The 17,172-nt window shown below is 37.9% G+C and overlaps 1 protein-coding gene across 2 annotated transcripts in view; it reads right to left on the reverse strand.

Annotated features, from left to right (window-relative positions):
• Positions 1 to 27: 27 nt before the first annotated feature.
• The window catches only part of SECISBP2L (SECIS binding protein 2 like), a 51,895-nt gene continuing 34,750 nt past the window's right edge, over positions 28 to 17,172 (reverse strand). For both annotated transcript variants that reach the window (XM_008269039.4, XM_008269040.4), the window contains exons 12-18: positions 16,404 to 16,573; positions 14,870 to 15,002; positions 12,435 to 12,597; positions 9,605 to 9,825; positions 8,481 to 8,635; positions 7,231 to 7,450; positions 28 to 4,366 (exon numbers count right to left, since the gene is read on the reverse strand). In XM_008269039.4, coding sequence (XP_008267261.2) covers positions 3,678 to 4,366; positions 7,231 to 7,450; positions 8,481 to 8,635; positions 9,605 to 9,825; positions 12,435 to 12,597; positions 14,870 to 15,002; positions 16,404 to 16,573 — 1,751 coding nt within the window. In that variant the 3' untranslated portion in view covers positions 28 to 3,677. The remainder of the gene's footprint in view (positions 4,367 to 7,230; positions 7,451 to 8,480; positions 8,636 to 9,604; positions 9,826 to 12,434; positions 12,598 to 14,869; positions 15,003 to 16,403; positions 16,574 to 17,172) is intronic.

Below are 17,172 nucleotides of genomic sequence, written 5' to 3' on the forward strand. Positions count from 1 at the left end.
CTTTAAGTAATATTCTGAAATGATAGATTACTTTTCAATAATCATTTTATTAGTACAGAAGAATCCCCACTGGTATTTACATAGTGCAAAAAAAGCTGTTGTTACCCCCCAAATGTGAAATAACAATTATCCTTCATAGAGCAAAAGAACTAACAAGATGAAAATCCCTTCATGTCATAACTCACACTAATTTTACTAGTTTTTTATTAGAACATTACAATGAAGATATTAAATTATAAATTCATATGATCTATTTAGAAATTAAATTACAAAATAATACAAATACTTTTAAGGTGGGATGTGCCAACAAAGTTAAAATTTTTGTCATTACGATTCGGCCTAGACAAACAATTTGGTTGATTCTGTGATGTATGTAAAGGGTGCGAGGGACAAGGGAAGAGGAGGATGTCTGTAAATAAATTATTTCAGAGATAATTCTTCAAATCAAAAACAGTTAACAGAGTTTTCATATGGATTAATATTCTAACCTGTTGGCACAATGTACAGAAAATACTTACATGACAAGGGCTTGTTTTTTTTTTTTAAAGCAAACAGCAGCCTTAGAAACAGTAATACTTCTTTATACATATATTAAAGTAACCATTGTTAAGATTGAGTGATTTCACGTTAAAGAGTTGAAAATGAATATGGAGTTTACTACTCGTTTGCACATTACAATTCCCATCCCACCCACCTCCCCTAGCTTATTAAGAAATCAGACAAGTATATTATTTGGATATTAATTTCTCAATATTTAAACTATGTGAATTCCTTTTGACTAATTCTTTTCTAAATACTGGAAGCATATAAAATACCATCTCTGCAAAAAATGACCTCCAGTCAAAGCCTGTAAAAACTTTTCAATGTATAACACACGTTATTTTCCCATGTTTAGTCAAAAGAAATATATTACATCATTTACAAACATTAAACCGAAAATTAAGCTAATATGAACATTTGTCTTGAGAAGTAATCTTCACAACAAACAAACCTACTGAAGCAGAAATCTAATTTTGGGGGTGTAATTTATATTGTAATTTGCATACTTATGTGCTAAAATAGAAATCTAGTATTAATTATTGCCAGTAAAACAATCTCTATAGACTAAGAAAAAAATCACTATGCTTTTTATTTCTTGTGATGATGATACCTTACTCTTACCACCGAATCTCTTCCTGGGTCTCCAAAGAGCCCACTACACCCACTTCCAAAAACAAGCCAAAAAAATTTCCTAATTTTCATGCCTCTCCAAAGCCTGTAATTCAATATACACAAATTCCAAAATTTATCTAAAGGAAACAAATTATAAAGACATTATTATTAATACTTATTTAAGCACACTTTCAACACAGTAGCACTTCCTTTAGTAAATCTTGGGCTGTGCTCTACAGCTGACCGGTCTCATACAAAAAAGGCTGTGGTCCCTTGGATTTGCTGGCAGAAGAGGTACTGCAGGTGGGAAAACATTGATTGAACACACTGAATCTGAAGTCTACAGCAGAGTAAACAGTGTTGGTGTTCTGAAGATTTCCTCAACTTCTCTTTTTGATACAAATGTCAAAAATCTAAAATGGCCATTCATGTTCAGAAGAGATATAAAATATAAGAAACTTTTGAAAAGCCATTACCTCAAGATCAAGAGTTATCTGAATCACTGACATCGAGCAAAGGAAATTTACATCATAAAAAGTATGAAAAGTTTTAAAATTTATTTTAAAGATTGTCAGTAGTTCAAAACGTCTATCATTTCTTTAAACTAATACTTCCAAATGTACAGACTGTAAGATCTGCCATATATAAATCTATGATCACTACTTCAGAGGCTTCATTCCTTACATGCTGTGTCCCCTCAAGTATTAGATAACTGGTGCCCAGGAAGTAAGAAGTGGAGAACAGTTTAGACAGGACAGTGTAATAATGTCCCCTTCTCGGCACACTGATAAAGTTGATACGCTGACATTTTCTACACAGCTATGCTCCTAAACTTTCACAATCCACAAATACTAAATCATCATCAACCAAGAATCCAATTTCTCCAGTAATTAAATGTCTGCAGTATAAAACATCAAAACTAGCACAGTAGTCCCAAGGATTTCAGTAAAGAATCTTCCAACGTCTTTCCTGCCTCTGTGAGGCAAAGCCCTGCCCCATATAACCAGGGCAGGGAGCATACCCCTCCCTCCTCCTTTTTGTGCCTGCTTATGGGAGCTTGTATGTGGGAAGCTGGTATGTGCGTTGGGGGGTTTGGGGTGAAGGGGGGTGTGGGAAGGGGTAGAGAGCTGTTGGGGAAAAGGGAGAGTTGGAGGGAAAACAGAAAATAATTTATAACTCTTCCACCACTACATAAACTTAGGTAGATCACTAAAGTCCAGGTGGTGACTAACTAGGAAATAAAACATCTAGCTCAGTAAGTTTAATTCCTCCCAAACAGGTATATACATTCCTAGAGAAGGATAGAGATAAATAATAGTGAATAAAGAATTAATATCTGCATATATCTGTATACTCTAAATCTAATACTTTCACCACAATTAGACAACTTTCTCTTTGCTTCTCAACCTTCTTCTTCTAAGCCTTGATTATTAGGATTCATGTTAAAAGTTGTGCAAAATTCCTTTCCCTGACTTTCTGTCAGGAACTATGGTCATTATAATGTGAAAGGAGCTCAAGGCTAGGCGCAAAATATATATTTTAAAAAAGAGAACTGGTTTTGCACTCAAGACAAGTTTGGAGACTCAATCAAATCTGTATCTCACATCAAGAGGGCCCTGAACCAGAAGCATGCAAAAGAACACACCAGTATAAGACTTTGTTTCTGGATAGTTTACATGTAAGTGCTGCAGTCATACAACTGGTTACAGTTATTCACCTGTCAAGCTTTGCCTAACTTCATGTAAATAAGACTATGTACAAGAGCATTCCTGAGGTAAGTGAGAAGCAAACGTGAGACAAGAGTCTGGCAGGTCCCATCCTGAGTGACTGTTCACTGTGACAGACAGCATCCATTGCTTTCCATGAGTGGCGCCAGCTAGCTCCCATCTACCACGAAGGCTCCACTGCTGGCCAAAGGTCTGGAGGCTCTGCTCTAGCCTATCCCAACTTTAATGGACTACAGTCTCCAGCGACCTCTGAAACAAGCAAGTGTGAACCAAATAAAACTTGCGCCAAGCTTTTTTTTTGTTTGTTTGTTTTTTAAGCATGAAATACTTTGTGGGACTTGGTTCCCCTCAGTTTTTTGTTTAGTTTTCTGACTTGACCATCAGTTCTTTTTTAAAGAAGCCTCCACAACTTTTAGGTCAGACAAGTCAGAATGAAGATGGCATATTGGTGACTGCTTCTATCCTTTTACAACCCTGATCTTTAGCTTTCAAAATGACTTTAAATAGGCAGTTTTAAACTTATTTACTTTAAAACCTAGTCCTCTTTTTTAATCATTATCTTCTATTACAAAATAAGCTGAAACAGATCTGAATTTTCCACACAGTTCCTAGAAAGACACTTAGATGCTAATTAAAAGCTAAGCTATAGATCGTAACAAAACAGGTAAAAGCTACAAAAATAGTTATCAGGAATTAAACACATATATTAGACACTAGACAGTGCAAAATGTTGAGATGAAGCATAAAAGGTAATGGCTGCAACCCTTACACAACTGGAGATAGCCGACGCTTCCTGAGTCACGTATTTTGGGGTGAAGAATCAAAATCCGAGTGCTCTCTGTTCACGGAGCTGCTCTTGCTGGGCTTCCGCTTTTGCTGCTCTGGACTGGCTGGCTGGTCTGCAGACCAGGCCTCACCGTCCATCCCCGGCTCCAGTGCCTCGGGTGTCTCTACTTCTTCTTCTCCACTTTGCTCTATATTATCTTCCTCAGAACCATTAAGGGTTTTTCCAAGCTGCAGGGTTTCCATAGTTCTCTGTGTCTCGGAGACCCAGGACTCAATTCTACTGTTGAGCTGCACTTCTACAGAAATAGGTTCATGAGTATAGTCTTCCTCCTCCTCCTCATCTTCATCATCTTCCTCCTCGAGCATTCCAGGTACGAGAGTGCTGGTGGTGCTGGTGATGGAGGAATTCAGAAGATCTCGGCAGCTGCCATCTAAAGAGCCGGTCTCTGTACTCTGCTGCGAGGCCCATTCTAGGTCATCCGGCTTCACTTCCTCTTTATCGCTCGCTGCAGATTTCCCAGGGTTTGTAGCTGAGGTAGTACTGCCTGCAGCCACTGACGACGGCTGCTTACCACCAGGGCTTGTGTCAAATGGCAGTGTACTGGGTTTTTCAGATGCGCTGTGCTTACAGGAAACCTCCCTCTCATTCTCTGACGTTTCCAGTCCATCTGAAGTTTCCACCATGTTTCTCCAATTTGTTTCTACAAATATCAAACAGATTTTTAAAAGCCAGAAAAGCCCCCAAATGAGAGAAGAACAAAATATAGAAATTTGTTGGCTCAACAACTGATTGGAAAAACTAAAAAAATTCAGTTTCTTCGAATACTAGTTTAAATGTTATAAAGGGAAAACAGCTCTCAAAAATGTACATTCAAGATGAAGAAGACAAATATATATATTTCATAGAGCAAAAGATGGCAACAGAAACTTGCTGACATTCACATACAAATTCATAGATTCAAGAAAATCAATGAATTTTTTTTTTGGTAGTCTAGCGGTGTGCTATCCTCAAGGACCCACAACTGTCAGATGCTGGAGCCACAAGTCCAGTGAAAACAGTTCTGATTTCATGAATTTGTACCATATTCACTGAACAAGTGATCCAAGCTGTCTTTTGGCCCATAATGGATGTGTGTTTACAAGCAAATAACCCATCCGTGCACTTCTAACATTTTTGAAAATGTGTTTTCTAAGTAGCTTGATTATAAAGTGATTGTGGAGGGCCAAAACAAGTGTTACAACCCAGTGGTGACAATCTAAGTTATTTTTAATGTTAGGAAAGTCGTATAGAGCAAAATAAAGTACCAGGAATCAGTACAGTTCTCCAGCTGTTGTCTGCATTTTACACAGGATCCTCTTATCAGGCTATAGTGACAGAAGCAAAACTATACACATTAATATATCTCACCCGACTATCACCCGTGTACTGTATAATGACACAAGCCATATTTTTGGCATGCTAAGTAAGGGCACACAGTTTGGAAGAAACCTTTCTTTCCTGTAGCTACTTTAGTGTAGCACGGGTCCTTTCTATTCTCATTCCTACCTCATGAAAATAAAATCTCTCCTCTATTCTCATCCTCAATGGCAGTATCATTTACAAAGTCTCAAAGCAGGAGAAACCTGACAGTAATCTTTGATCCTATGTTTCTTTCTTACTATACTTTTCATTCCACTAAAGTCTTCAATAAACCACACCATGAATAGCTCAACAACTACTCCGTTTGCTCACTACTGCTTTAGCTCAGGTCTTCTTTATCTGGCTGTGCATCTGCACTATCTTCCAGGCTGGAGCTGTGAACTGCTCACGGCATTATCTAACTGGCTTTCTCTCACCCTAGACTAACACTCCTTCACTTGGCACAGCTAAGCACTCCATGAGCTACTCCTTATCTTTCGGTCCCATCTCACTCAGACCATTGGCCATGGATTCCACACTTAGTGTGTCTCTGAATCCGCCCGGCTTCTTGAAGTTACAACGTATGCTAGGCTTCAGTCTATACTGTTCATTCTGGACCAGACGCATCTTCCTCCTTTCCCCTTCAGACTCCTACTCATCTTAAATGCCAGGCTCTTTGTTTAAGTCTTCCCTGATTTTCCTAAGAGGCATTCAATAATATAAACTCCCACAGCCATTTTTTACATGCATTTGCTCTTCCACCCCGTCATTCCTCCTCACTCCCATTCTAGTTCATCTGTGTCCCTATGGTGGGGCATATAGTAAGTGCTAGGGACGGGGCAGAGGGGACCTATTAAATGAAAATCTTCACAAAACATACTTATGTAGCAAAAAAAATTAGCCATAAATTTCTCTTAAATTTTAAATGTACTTGTCTTTTCCTTCCCACCATTTTTTGGGGGAAAAGAAATCTGAGGGCCAGAAATGAACCAATTTCATCTAAATCCTCCAGGCAGAGTGTGAAAAAAATAAGGCTTCACCCTTTGAACACATTAAATCCGGTGCTTTTTGAAAATATCTCCTAAATCTTCGAGTTTCTCTTCATATTACTTTTCTTTACACGTGGCCATATGAAGATCATCTGTCACTGTGTCAACTGCCCAAATCCAAAGCTTTATGATTAATCTTGTTGCTTGCCTTGAGATATGGCATTTCACTCTTCAGAGAGAACTTATTTACAAAGTTGGTGCTTTCTGTTTGTCTTCTTTGTATTTTCAACTAGCGTCAACCTGGGAAAAGAAATTGTATCCCAGGAACACCTATCTAATACCCAACAGCTTCCTAAATCCCACAGCAAAGTGTCAATTGCCTCCAGTCTGCAGCTTTATCAAAAGCATTCCAGACAGGTAACTGTCATCACAGACAAGGAGGCCAGGAAATTCTAGGGCGGGCAGAAGAGCAGGAATACTCAGGTCTGTACACATTAGGTTTTAGATGGCAACAAGCTATTTGGAAATAGCTTGGATGAGGCTATTTCCAGAGAGAGAAAAGAAGAGAAGGATGAATAGGGGGCCAAAAAGAAAACTTTGGCTATAGGGGAAATGAATTGGAAATTAGATCCAGAAAGAGAAAGAGTTCAAAGTGTTACAGGAAGCAAGGAATCTACTAAGCCACAGACTGAAGTAAAAATAAAGTTAAACATTAAATACAAATGTTGTTTCCAGTCTCTTATTTCTTTTTGACTACAATTAGATTTAACTCAAAGCAAATGTCACATGTCTAGGTTTTCCAAGCTCAGACTGAATAGTATTCAGGTTTTTAGTTTATTATTAAAATTTTGTGTTTCCTAAGTAAAGTATTAGAATAAAACTTCCTAGTATTTAACTAGTGATATGTTACAAGTATGATACATTCTTCTTTTGAAGGCTTCTTGGGGTTTTTTGGATTTTTTTTTCAAGTTGTGATTAAATTCCAGGTCTCACAGAAAGTCTTAGTCTCAAATATGACCTCATTTTCAAAGACATACATAATTTTTTAAAACCAAAACTTTGAGTAAAATTTGAATAAATTTAGAACCAAAGGTAGCAGAGACACCTCTATCAAATCATTTGAATCATGTAGATCGTTTCATTTCTACATAATTTAAAATGTCATGTAACAACTTACCATATTCCTTTTCATTTACTTCAGAGATGGGCTCAGAAATAACACTGCAGAAGGAGATGGCACTTGCTGCGGAGGGGTTCCGAGAGTGCCCCATGTGGTGTGGTACCTTTTTCACATTCTTTAAGGCCTCCTCAGCCTGCTCCTGCTCCATTGCGGCAACCATATCTTTATATGCTTTCCTGGCTTCCTCAGTGAGTTCGACTAACTTATTAAACAGGTTCTGAAAACAAAGTGATTCTGATTAATCCATTTTTATTATGCTTGTGTGTCTTTATAAATATGACCTTTCTTTCCCACAGAGGGTTTTATCTCCAAATTTTCACATATAGTTCACACAGCCAGCAGACATACAGTATCACAGTGGTCAAGAAACATTTACAGTATGCTCATGCTCAAGGAATGTAAAAGGTGTCACAGGGATGCAAAGACAAGGGATCTGCCCCCAAGTAATTTGCAGTTAAAGGGGAAGAAATACACATAAATTACAGTAAGCTAATGAGAGAGCACAAATATTAATTACAAGTTCATAGAGAGTAGGTAAGTGCAAGGAGGATTCCAGGGGTGGTAAGAGAGAAACTGATTGGAGGTATGCAAATGCAGTGACTGAATAGAAAAGGGCAGGTGCTTTAAAATATACAGACTAGCACGCCAGGGAGGAGAGGAATGGCCTGTCAATGACATCAAAAAACAACCAAGGATCAACCTCACAAAGAAGTCTTAAAACATCATCAGTTGATGTTCATACTCTGTATTAATAACTTGTCATTTTCAGCTCCTATAGGTCAAGCTCTGTATTAGCAGACTGCCAGGGAAAGATAATGGTGTCAGAACTGCAAAAGTATTCTGACAACTGGCTCAGGAATTTCATTTTCTAAAGGAAAAACTCCCTCCATTTAAAAGATTCTTTTCTCTCTTGACTCCTGATGGCACAAATATATGCCCACCACAAAGGTAGAAAAGATTATTTAACATTGCATAATACTGAATATTTTTAACCAGGAAGTTCTCAAGTTCTACATATTTAAGCCCAGAAAATAAACTACAATTTTTTCAAAATGCTATAAGATTAACCTATGTACAATTCTGCACTACTGAAAAAGGAAATGTAATACCCAAGAATTTTCCATTCATTCTTTTCAGAGTCATCACTCCTTCAAATGCGTGAGCATAATGCTACCCTGTTTCAACATAAAATGTTCTCTGTGGGGTATATGTGAGAGATCAAGAGAGTGTGTCTTCCAAATTCTTACCTCAGCACCAAAGTAGTTGAAGATTCCCACTACACTAACAGGAACTAGCTTGTTCACACAACGTCCTAGAGCTTTTCTTCCAAGAGCAAACACAAAAGGAATTTCTTGTTCTCGTGCCATGGCTATAACATTATAGAGAGCCTCATCCAGGCCACCTGAGAAAATCAATACATGTAGAGGTTTTAATTTAGTTATTTCCTAAATGGAGCATGCCACAATTAAAGCAAAACACTGTGGCAAAGGATTCTATGAATGCTAACATTTATGTTGTTACACACATTCTCCTATGTGATTTTGTACTGTAAATGGAGATAGATTGTTTTTTCTTTCTTCCCACTTAAATTCTAAATTCCTTCAAGCCCACTAGTTTTGTTTCTCAATAGAGATTAACAAAGTGGGAATCAAATTTTAATTCAACATGTATTACAAAGAAATTAATTAAAATTGTTAATAGTATGTAACTCCTTTGCACAATGTTTTAGGTCAAGTAGTGACCTATCACAGTGCAAAGAGATAGATGATACATTATAGTTTAATTGGCCTCTCTTCCCTGTGCATACCCTTACTACTGTTTCTAGATGCATCTACCTATGCCAATCACCCAAAGTGGCTCTTCCACCAAAAATAAAGGACAAGAAAGCACATGTGACATGGTAAAAAGTACTTGTGAGTAGGTCTACCTAGAGTATGTACATCTGTATCTATGTAATTGCTAGTTTCTGAGAGATAAATCTCTACCGTAAGTGGAAGCAGAGAACATTACCTCTTTGTCTGATTCTCTTTGTTTAGAGGGACATCAAAGCTAACATAGTAATTTTTAAAGCAGAAAATATTTATAGAGGTAAAGAAATGCACCAACTAGTCCCCACTCTGATCTCAACAAAGGGGACACTTGGTAGATCCAAGTGAAATCCTGTACTAGTGTTCATACATGAGCATTTTCTATACAAGCCAATCTCAATTATACCACTTAATTTCAGGCACTAAAAATGTTTTCATTTTCTCATACTCAAGATTTTGTTATACCTATACTCTGCTCAGAAAGACATACAGTTTCTGCTTTAAAATTTTGAATATCTTATGATTTTACATATTAAAACATTTTAACAGCAACACGTGCATACCCTTTGATTGGATTTTTTCACAGTTTGGAGAAATTATAACACACTTGATCTTGTTTAACTTCATATGTTTGGTAACCTCCCTTAGACCCATAACCAGCCGTCTTCTTGCTTTTGCTCTCACAGGATCCTTTTGATAGATGCGTTCCTGGAAACTGACAAGTTCTTGGAGAAGAAGAGTCACACATTCATCAATCTCTTTACAAAGAACCTGATTACAATACCTGTAAAAGAAACCGAAAATATACTGTCATTCTAACTTATTTTTATGTAATTGTAAAAATAAAAATTAGGAAAATTCCTTTAAGATAAGATACGGAGTAAGAGGTTTTCATAAGTCATTAAAATACTTCTAAATCTTTCTTCAGTCAATTAGAAAAATAGAAAAGAAACAGATATAGATTGTTTCTAAATTTCAACAAACTGAATTTTATGTAAAGGATAGGTTAATCTCAGGGCAATACTATCTGAATTTGCAATTATTAAATTCCTAAAGATAAATATCAAGTGATAGCTTGCCATTAGCCAGAAACAGGCACAACATTTTTGGTAAAGATAAAATTCTTTCATTTCAATGAATACTAAAGATGCTTCTAGTAGGAAAGAAATGTACTTTCTACCTGAATGTCCTAACACCAACAACTCACCCTCTGAGTGTGGCTAAGTCTAAGCACTGGTTTTCTCAACCACAAAAATAAATGGTTAGGAAAGATGACTTCTGTGGTCCCTTTAGCTCATAAAGTCTATGGCTATGGTTATAATTAACATGGCTATCGACAATAACCAAGCTGAAGTAACAACCAAAGAGGCTTTGAGGTAAAAATCACACACCTTTACAGCAGGCAAAGCTACTACATGAGGCTTTCTGTGAGATCATGTATGGCTATAATGTGAAAAAGAGAAAGTGGAAATCACCATGATATTTTACTTCAGGAATTAGGAAATCATCCAAGTACACAAGGATACTTCACAAAGTTCGCAGAAAAATGGAATTATGTTTATCTGTGCAAAAAAATTTTTGAAATCCATATGTAGCTTTTTCACAAAACATTTTCTATGAACTTTCTGAAGACTCCTTCGATGTAGTTCAAGATTTTTTGCAGCAAAATAAACTTGAATTCTATTTCCTACAGACATTTTGAGGCATCCGTGTACGTCTCCTGATACACTCATTCCACCATCCCTGGTTCTCAGACCTCATCTCCACATACCTAAGTACTCACCAAGGAGAACTGCGGGAATTTCTAATCTAGTAACAACGCAAAACCACATTCCTACTTCTAAATTACATCATGGAAATACATGCCTTTCATTAGTGTTTTATTTGAAAAGTGTTTAAAAAAAGTACAATACTACTTCAGGGGATAAAAATGGACACACTTTGGAAAGGTTAACTGTCATAAGGTATGCAAAATTCAAGAAAGCAATTAAAGAACAGAACCTCAAAAATGCAATTTTCTTCATTCTTTCTTCCTTTTTTCCTTTCAAGCTGCTTACTTCATTCATATGTAACATTTTACCCTCCAAGTGTTTCATTTGTTCCACATCTGCTATTTGACATTTAATTAACTTCTCAAAGCTACGCAAGAAGCATTTGCTCAAAAACAATAGTACAAGGAAAAGGAACAGAACAAACCATTTGGATGCACATAGATTATACTTTTCATCCTGGAATTCTTTTATACATCATTTAAAATTTGTATTTATTATTGTTGTTTATTTGAGAGGCAGAGAGAGACAAATACACAGCCAAAGAGAACTTCCATCTGCTGGTTCATTCCTCAAATGCCCACTCGAGCCCAGGGCTGGAACATGCCAGAGCCAGGAGCTGGAAACTCAAACCAATACCCAATGACAGGAACCTAACAACTTTAGCCTCCCAAAGCACACATTAACAGGAAGCTAGAATTAGAGCAGGGTCAGGACTTGAATCCAGACACTCTGATACGAGATGGCAGGTGTCTCAAGCAACAGCTTGCAAACACTTGCCCCTATGTGTCATTTTTAAAGTTAAAATTAATTCATCTACACGAATGCTAGAACCCTTCACAACAATAATTTCTAGTTTAAGGTTGTTCATACATGGAGTATCACATTTTGTGATCTTCTATCTCAATTCTAAAACTTAAGAACATTTGCTTAAAAATAGCTGTGTAACAGGTTCTTAGATACCTGGTATTAAGCGGCTAAAGAGGTTGTTCTGAAGGGCCAAGAATACAAGCAAAAAAGCATTTGCTGGGGTAAAACTTATAGCAACATTTTAAAACAAAATTTGTATCGAAAAGACAGACGAGGATCGCACATCTCACACTCACTGGTTCATTCCCTAAATGCCTGCAACACCCAGGATTGAGCCAGACTGAAGCCAGAAGTTGGGAATGCCATCCAAATCTCCTACATGGGTGGCAGGGACCCAAGTGCTTGAAGCATTACCCGCTGCCTTGCAGGGTACACATTAGCAGGAAGCTGGAATTGGAAATGAAGCCAGGGCTCGACCCCAGGCACTCTGAGAAGGGTTGCTGGTGTCCCAAGCAGCACTGTCAGTGCTTCACCAGATGCCTGCCCCCATTTTCTAAATAAGACCCAAGAGGCCAGGTTTCCAGGATAAAAACACTATCCGATACCAAGAGAGTATGTTTACTGTCAAATCACTAAACACTGACAGAAGGCAATGCTTTAAATGTAATAAAACCAACTATGAAAACAAAACCTGAAAGAATTCTAAAATTTTTGTGGTTTGTTTATTCAACTTACCAAGTAACAAAGATAATACTAGATTCAGAACCACAATCAAGATCCTTCAACTATTCACCCTAAAAAGTAAAATACTTACTCTCTAAATCTCTTGCTGTGGATTTTGGTTATTGTTGAAGATGCCATTGGACTGCCTATCCCAGAACTAGCAGGAGAGCCTTGTGACACGGGTGTCATACAGTACGGAGAGTTCTGACTTGCAGGAGAGAGTGAGGTATCACTGGGCATGCTCAGTCCAGTATCTGTAGAGAAGTAGATGATGGGAAAGAATGCAGAAAACTTCAAATGCTGAAAAGCTGCAGACTGATCAACACAATTTAGAATGGAAGTTGTCTTTTGAGTTCATTCTAACTTTCTGGAAGCTAACAAGGTTGGGCATTAGTCATATCATAATTATTTCTCAACACTACTAAAATACTATCTTCCTATCATCTACTGAAATATGCTCTTTAAAACAAACAAGCATAGCCTATAAGTCTATGTAAAAGAGATAAGGCCAAACTACCTACAACATGAAGAACTGCACTTCTTTCTAGATCATATTACCTATCTCCTTTGCCTTTATTTTCCCACCTATTCCTTAGAATTTATTTTTGAAGATTTATTTGACAGAGACAGAGACAGTTAGAGACAGAGAGAGATCTTCCACCCGCTGCTTCACTTCCCAGGTGGCTGCAATGGCCAGAGCTGAGCCAATCCCAAGCCAGGAGCCAGGACTTTCTCCTAGGTCTCCTATGTGGGTGCAGGGGCCCAAGAACTTGGGCCATCCTCTGCTGCTTTCCCAGGTGCATTAGTAGGGAGCTGGATTGGAAATGGATCAGCCAGGACTCAAAGTGGTGCCCCAAATGGGATGCCGGCACTGCAGGCCGGGGCTTTAACCTGCTGTGCCACAGCACCTGCCCCCAGAATTATAATTGTCTCAAAATTCTCATTGTCGCTGACAATACATTTTCTCCATACCCATCTGAAATCTCTGGGCACCACAACCACTTGTCTCTTAAGAATCTGTTTCTGTGCTGAAAGTCACATTCTGAGATCTCATCTCCTGTCTCCATTCATTCACATTCTCCTTCATGACTACTTTTTTCCTAAACAGCTAAACTCAGGGTAGGAGTTCAGATTTATGTACCTAATTCATTAGTTAGAAGAATCACACCTGTATCTTCTTATCTCCCTGCAAGACTGTAAGCTCTTAGTGATAGTAGGACCTGTACACTATATATCTTTACATTCTCTAACTTCACTCTTCCATTCTTGTTACTAAAATACATGTAGTGTGTATGCATTCAATAAGCATTTGCAGAATGGATGGATGCATGGATACACCCAAATACATGGCAAAGAGGAATTCTGAGTATGTCCTAGGTGAACAATCCTTAGAAGTGACCTTTTTTCTAAAAATAATGAACACTACTGCTTAATCTATACATAAGTCAGATTTAAATGTGTTGTAAACTCATGACAAGAGCTAGGGTGATTACTGACGCCATAAACAAGAGTGTCTATTTATTAAGTCAACAACAGGAGTCACAGTGCACTTACTCCCCATGTAGGATCTCTGTCCTTAATGTGTTGTACTATGTGAATTAACGGTATAACTAGTACTCAAACAGTACATTATACTTTGTGTTTCTGTGTGGGTGCAAACTGTTGAAATCTTTACTTAATATATACTAAATTGATCTTCTGTATATAAAGATAATTGAAAATGAATCTTGATGTGAATGGAATGGGAGAGGGAGCGGGAGATGGGAGGGTTGTGGGTGGGAGGGAAGTTATGGGGGGGGAAGCCACTGTAATCCATAAACTGTACTTTGGAAATTAATATTTGTTAAATAAAAGTTAAAAAAATACATGAACACACTTTTAAAAATATATACATTTAAAAAATAAAAGTATTCATAGTTTGTAAAAAAAATAAATGTATTGCAAAAACTGAGGAATAAATACATGTATGCCAGCAGAAAAATCTTTCTTCTACTGCAGTATAAACACTAGAAGAAATGCACAGCTTCGCTGAGTTGCTAACCGGAATCATGCTAGCTTCTTAATGCAGGTGACTGAATCTCACTGACCAACTAGACTCTGCTTTGCAATTCTCTACTCGTTGTGGCAAATGTATTAATTCCCTGAAAGCAAGAAAGAGCACTGACAAAAATGACTCAATGAAACATAGAGTCACAAGTAAAGATAACTGAATATAAAACATACACACTGAAAAGTTGTAAAAATTCCAGGAAATTTTTCATGCACTGATGAGATCTTAATTTTGAGTTTATTAAAATTCAGGATTTTAGCTCCCAAAATGCCATCATTCTACTATGTAACACCTACCCCTCCCTTTAACTATCTCCCTACAAAAGCATCTTCAAAAGAAAACACTCTCAAGAATGAAGAAATTTATGGAAAATATGGAAAATATCCTCTAGTTAGGAGCATGAGTAGTGATGGTTTATCTATCAACTGAAACAGTCCCGTCCACTCCCTGAGAAGAGGAGAAAGAGGACCCCTTACCTTCCTGGGAAACAATCTCCTGTGGCAAATCGTCAATAAAACCTAAGTGCATTTCTGTTGGTTCCTCAGATCCCAAAGGATTGTGGTCCACAGTTAAACGGCCCTTCTTTTCCTCTCTTTCTTTCAAAATAACCTAAAAGTCAGTATACCAGTCTTCAATTACTCATCATTCCTCAACTATGTTCTGAATTATTACAATGCGCACTATATCACACTATATCTTTAAAAAAAGATTTATTTTGTTTAATTGAAAGGCAGAGTTACAGAGAGAGAGAGGTCTTCCATCCGTGGGTTCACTCCCCAAATGGCCATAACAGCCAGGGCTGGGCAAGGCTGAAGCCAGGAGCTTCTTCTGGGTCACCCCCGTGGATGCAGGGTCCCAAGCACTTGAGTCATCTTCTGCTGCTTTCCCATTAGCAGGGAGCTGAATTGGAAGTGGAGCAGCCAAGACTCAAACCAACGCCCATGTGGGATGCCAGCACTGCGAGCGGCAGCTTAACCCACCATGCGACAGCATTGGCCCAGGTACAGTGGTTCATTTACACATATACCTGAGGATACTCACCGGTTATGTCTTGCATAGAAACTGACCAAAAGCAAATGTACTTTTAGACAATGTTAGCGGAATAAAATATTTTATACAAAATAAAGGGAGACAATAATGCTGCAGAATGCACAGCTATCAAACAATACTTTCTTAGATCTTTAAACCCAGGGTGCCAAATAAGAGTTTCCCAAAAAAGAGATAAATCTGAAAGTTTGGGAACCAGAACACCCAATTATAACATTTTACCATTTTCAATTATTTGGTCATGAATTATCTCATTCTGATCTTCCTAGTAACAAGAATGAGTGAATCAGAGCAGGAATTACCCCCAATCTATAGACGCAAAAGAAGAGAATAAGAAAGGCTGCCTAAAATTACATACATAGAAAGCAATGATGTGCAAATCCAGGGCTTCTTAATTCCTAAAGCTAAGGTTTTGGTATATTAAAAGCATGTTTTGTTTTGTTTTTTAACCTTTTAGAAAGAATTCATTGTTCAGGGCCTTGTTCCATTCAAAACACAATCTCAATGGAGATGATATCCCTAAGTCTGAATTAACTAGTCATTATAAAGATGCATGCCTATGTGCACTTCACAATAATATGATGCTTAAAACACCATAATTTTTTTTTCTTTTTTCTCCTTTCTTTTCTCCTCCCTCCCTGCTACATGCTGGTTCATTCCCCAAATGCCCACAGGGCAACACTGACTGGGCCAACGTCACTGAGAACTCAGTCCAGATCTCTCAAGTGCATGGCTTGAACCCAACTGCTTGAGTCATCACCACTTTATCCCAGACTCTTCATGAGTAGGAAGGACAGAGTCAGGGGCTGGGAATCAAACCCACGAAATCCAAGTGGGACACGAGCATCTTAACTGGCGACTTAACCACTAGACCAAATGCCTGCTACATCACAACCATTTTTGCAAAACAAATTAAAACCCTTGTTTATCCTGTAATACAAACATCCCCAGATCCTGGTTTACCTTTTTAAGTGCTGTGGGTCGTTTTAGTTTTGCTATTTCTTTCTCCTTTCCTTTTTTAGCTTTAGAGGAAGTAATGTCCAAAGAATTAAAGGATGTCACACAGGGCTGACTTTTGGTGAAAGATTTTCTGTTAGTTGAGTCTTTAGGGTGAAAAGAAGCTGCAGTCACCACTAAAAACAAACAAGAACATTAACTGCTACGGACAATGCCACACACTTTCAGAGTTTCCAAACTTAAATCTACAAAAACACAAACATTTGCTTCTTGTGGAAAAAACACATCTCATGATAGTAGAACATGGTTACACAGTGTCCCCAGCAGGTACAGCTTTTATCTATCTTGTCAGCCTCCATAAGACAAAAGAGATGAAAATTATACAGCTAACCAATTTACAGGCCTACAGGAGGGAGAAATAAGTAGTTCTAGCCTAGAATGGCACTCTCAAGCATGGCAATTCCTTGCAACTGGTCTTCTTTTTATCTCTGAAATCTCAAAACTCTGCACTTCCCTTATTTCTACAGAATCTGCTGTTCAAATTCATGTAAGATACACGTGGAGCCTAGCAGCCTCTCCTCCTTTCATTCAGTCAGTAAAGAGTGCTAATTTTCCTCCCTTAGCTGCACTCTTGGTATGATTCAGTAATTTTCTTATGCCTTTTATGTCGATGTCCTCATTCTCCAGTGCCCACCCTAATCCTTTCACATTTCTAAGCCCCCAATCTCAATCTTCTCATTCTGGCAGAGATGAGATGTCCTGCCATTTCCCTAAG

The sequence above is a fragment of the Oryctolagus cuniculus genome, chromosome 12 (assembly GCF_964237555.1).
Source record: "Oryctolagus cuniculus chromosome 12, mOryCun1.1, whole genome shotgun sequence".
NCBI classification, from domain to species: Eukaryota; Metazoa; Chordata; class Mammalia; order Lagomorpha; family Leporidae; genus Oryctolagus; species Oryctolagus cuniculus.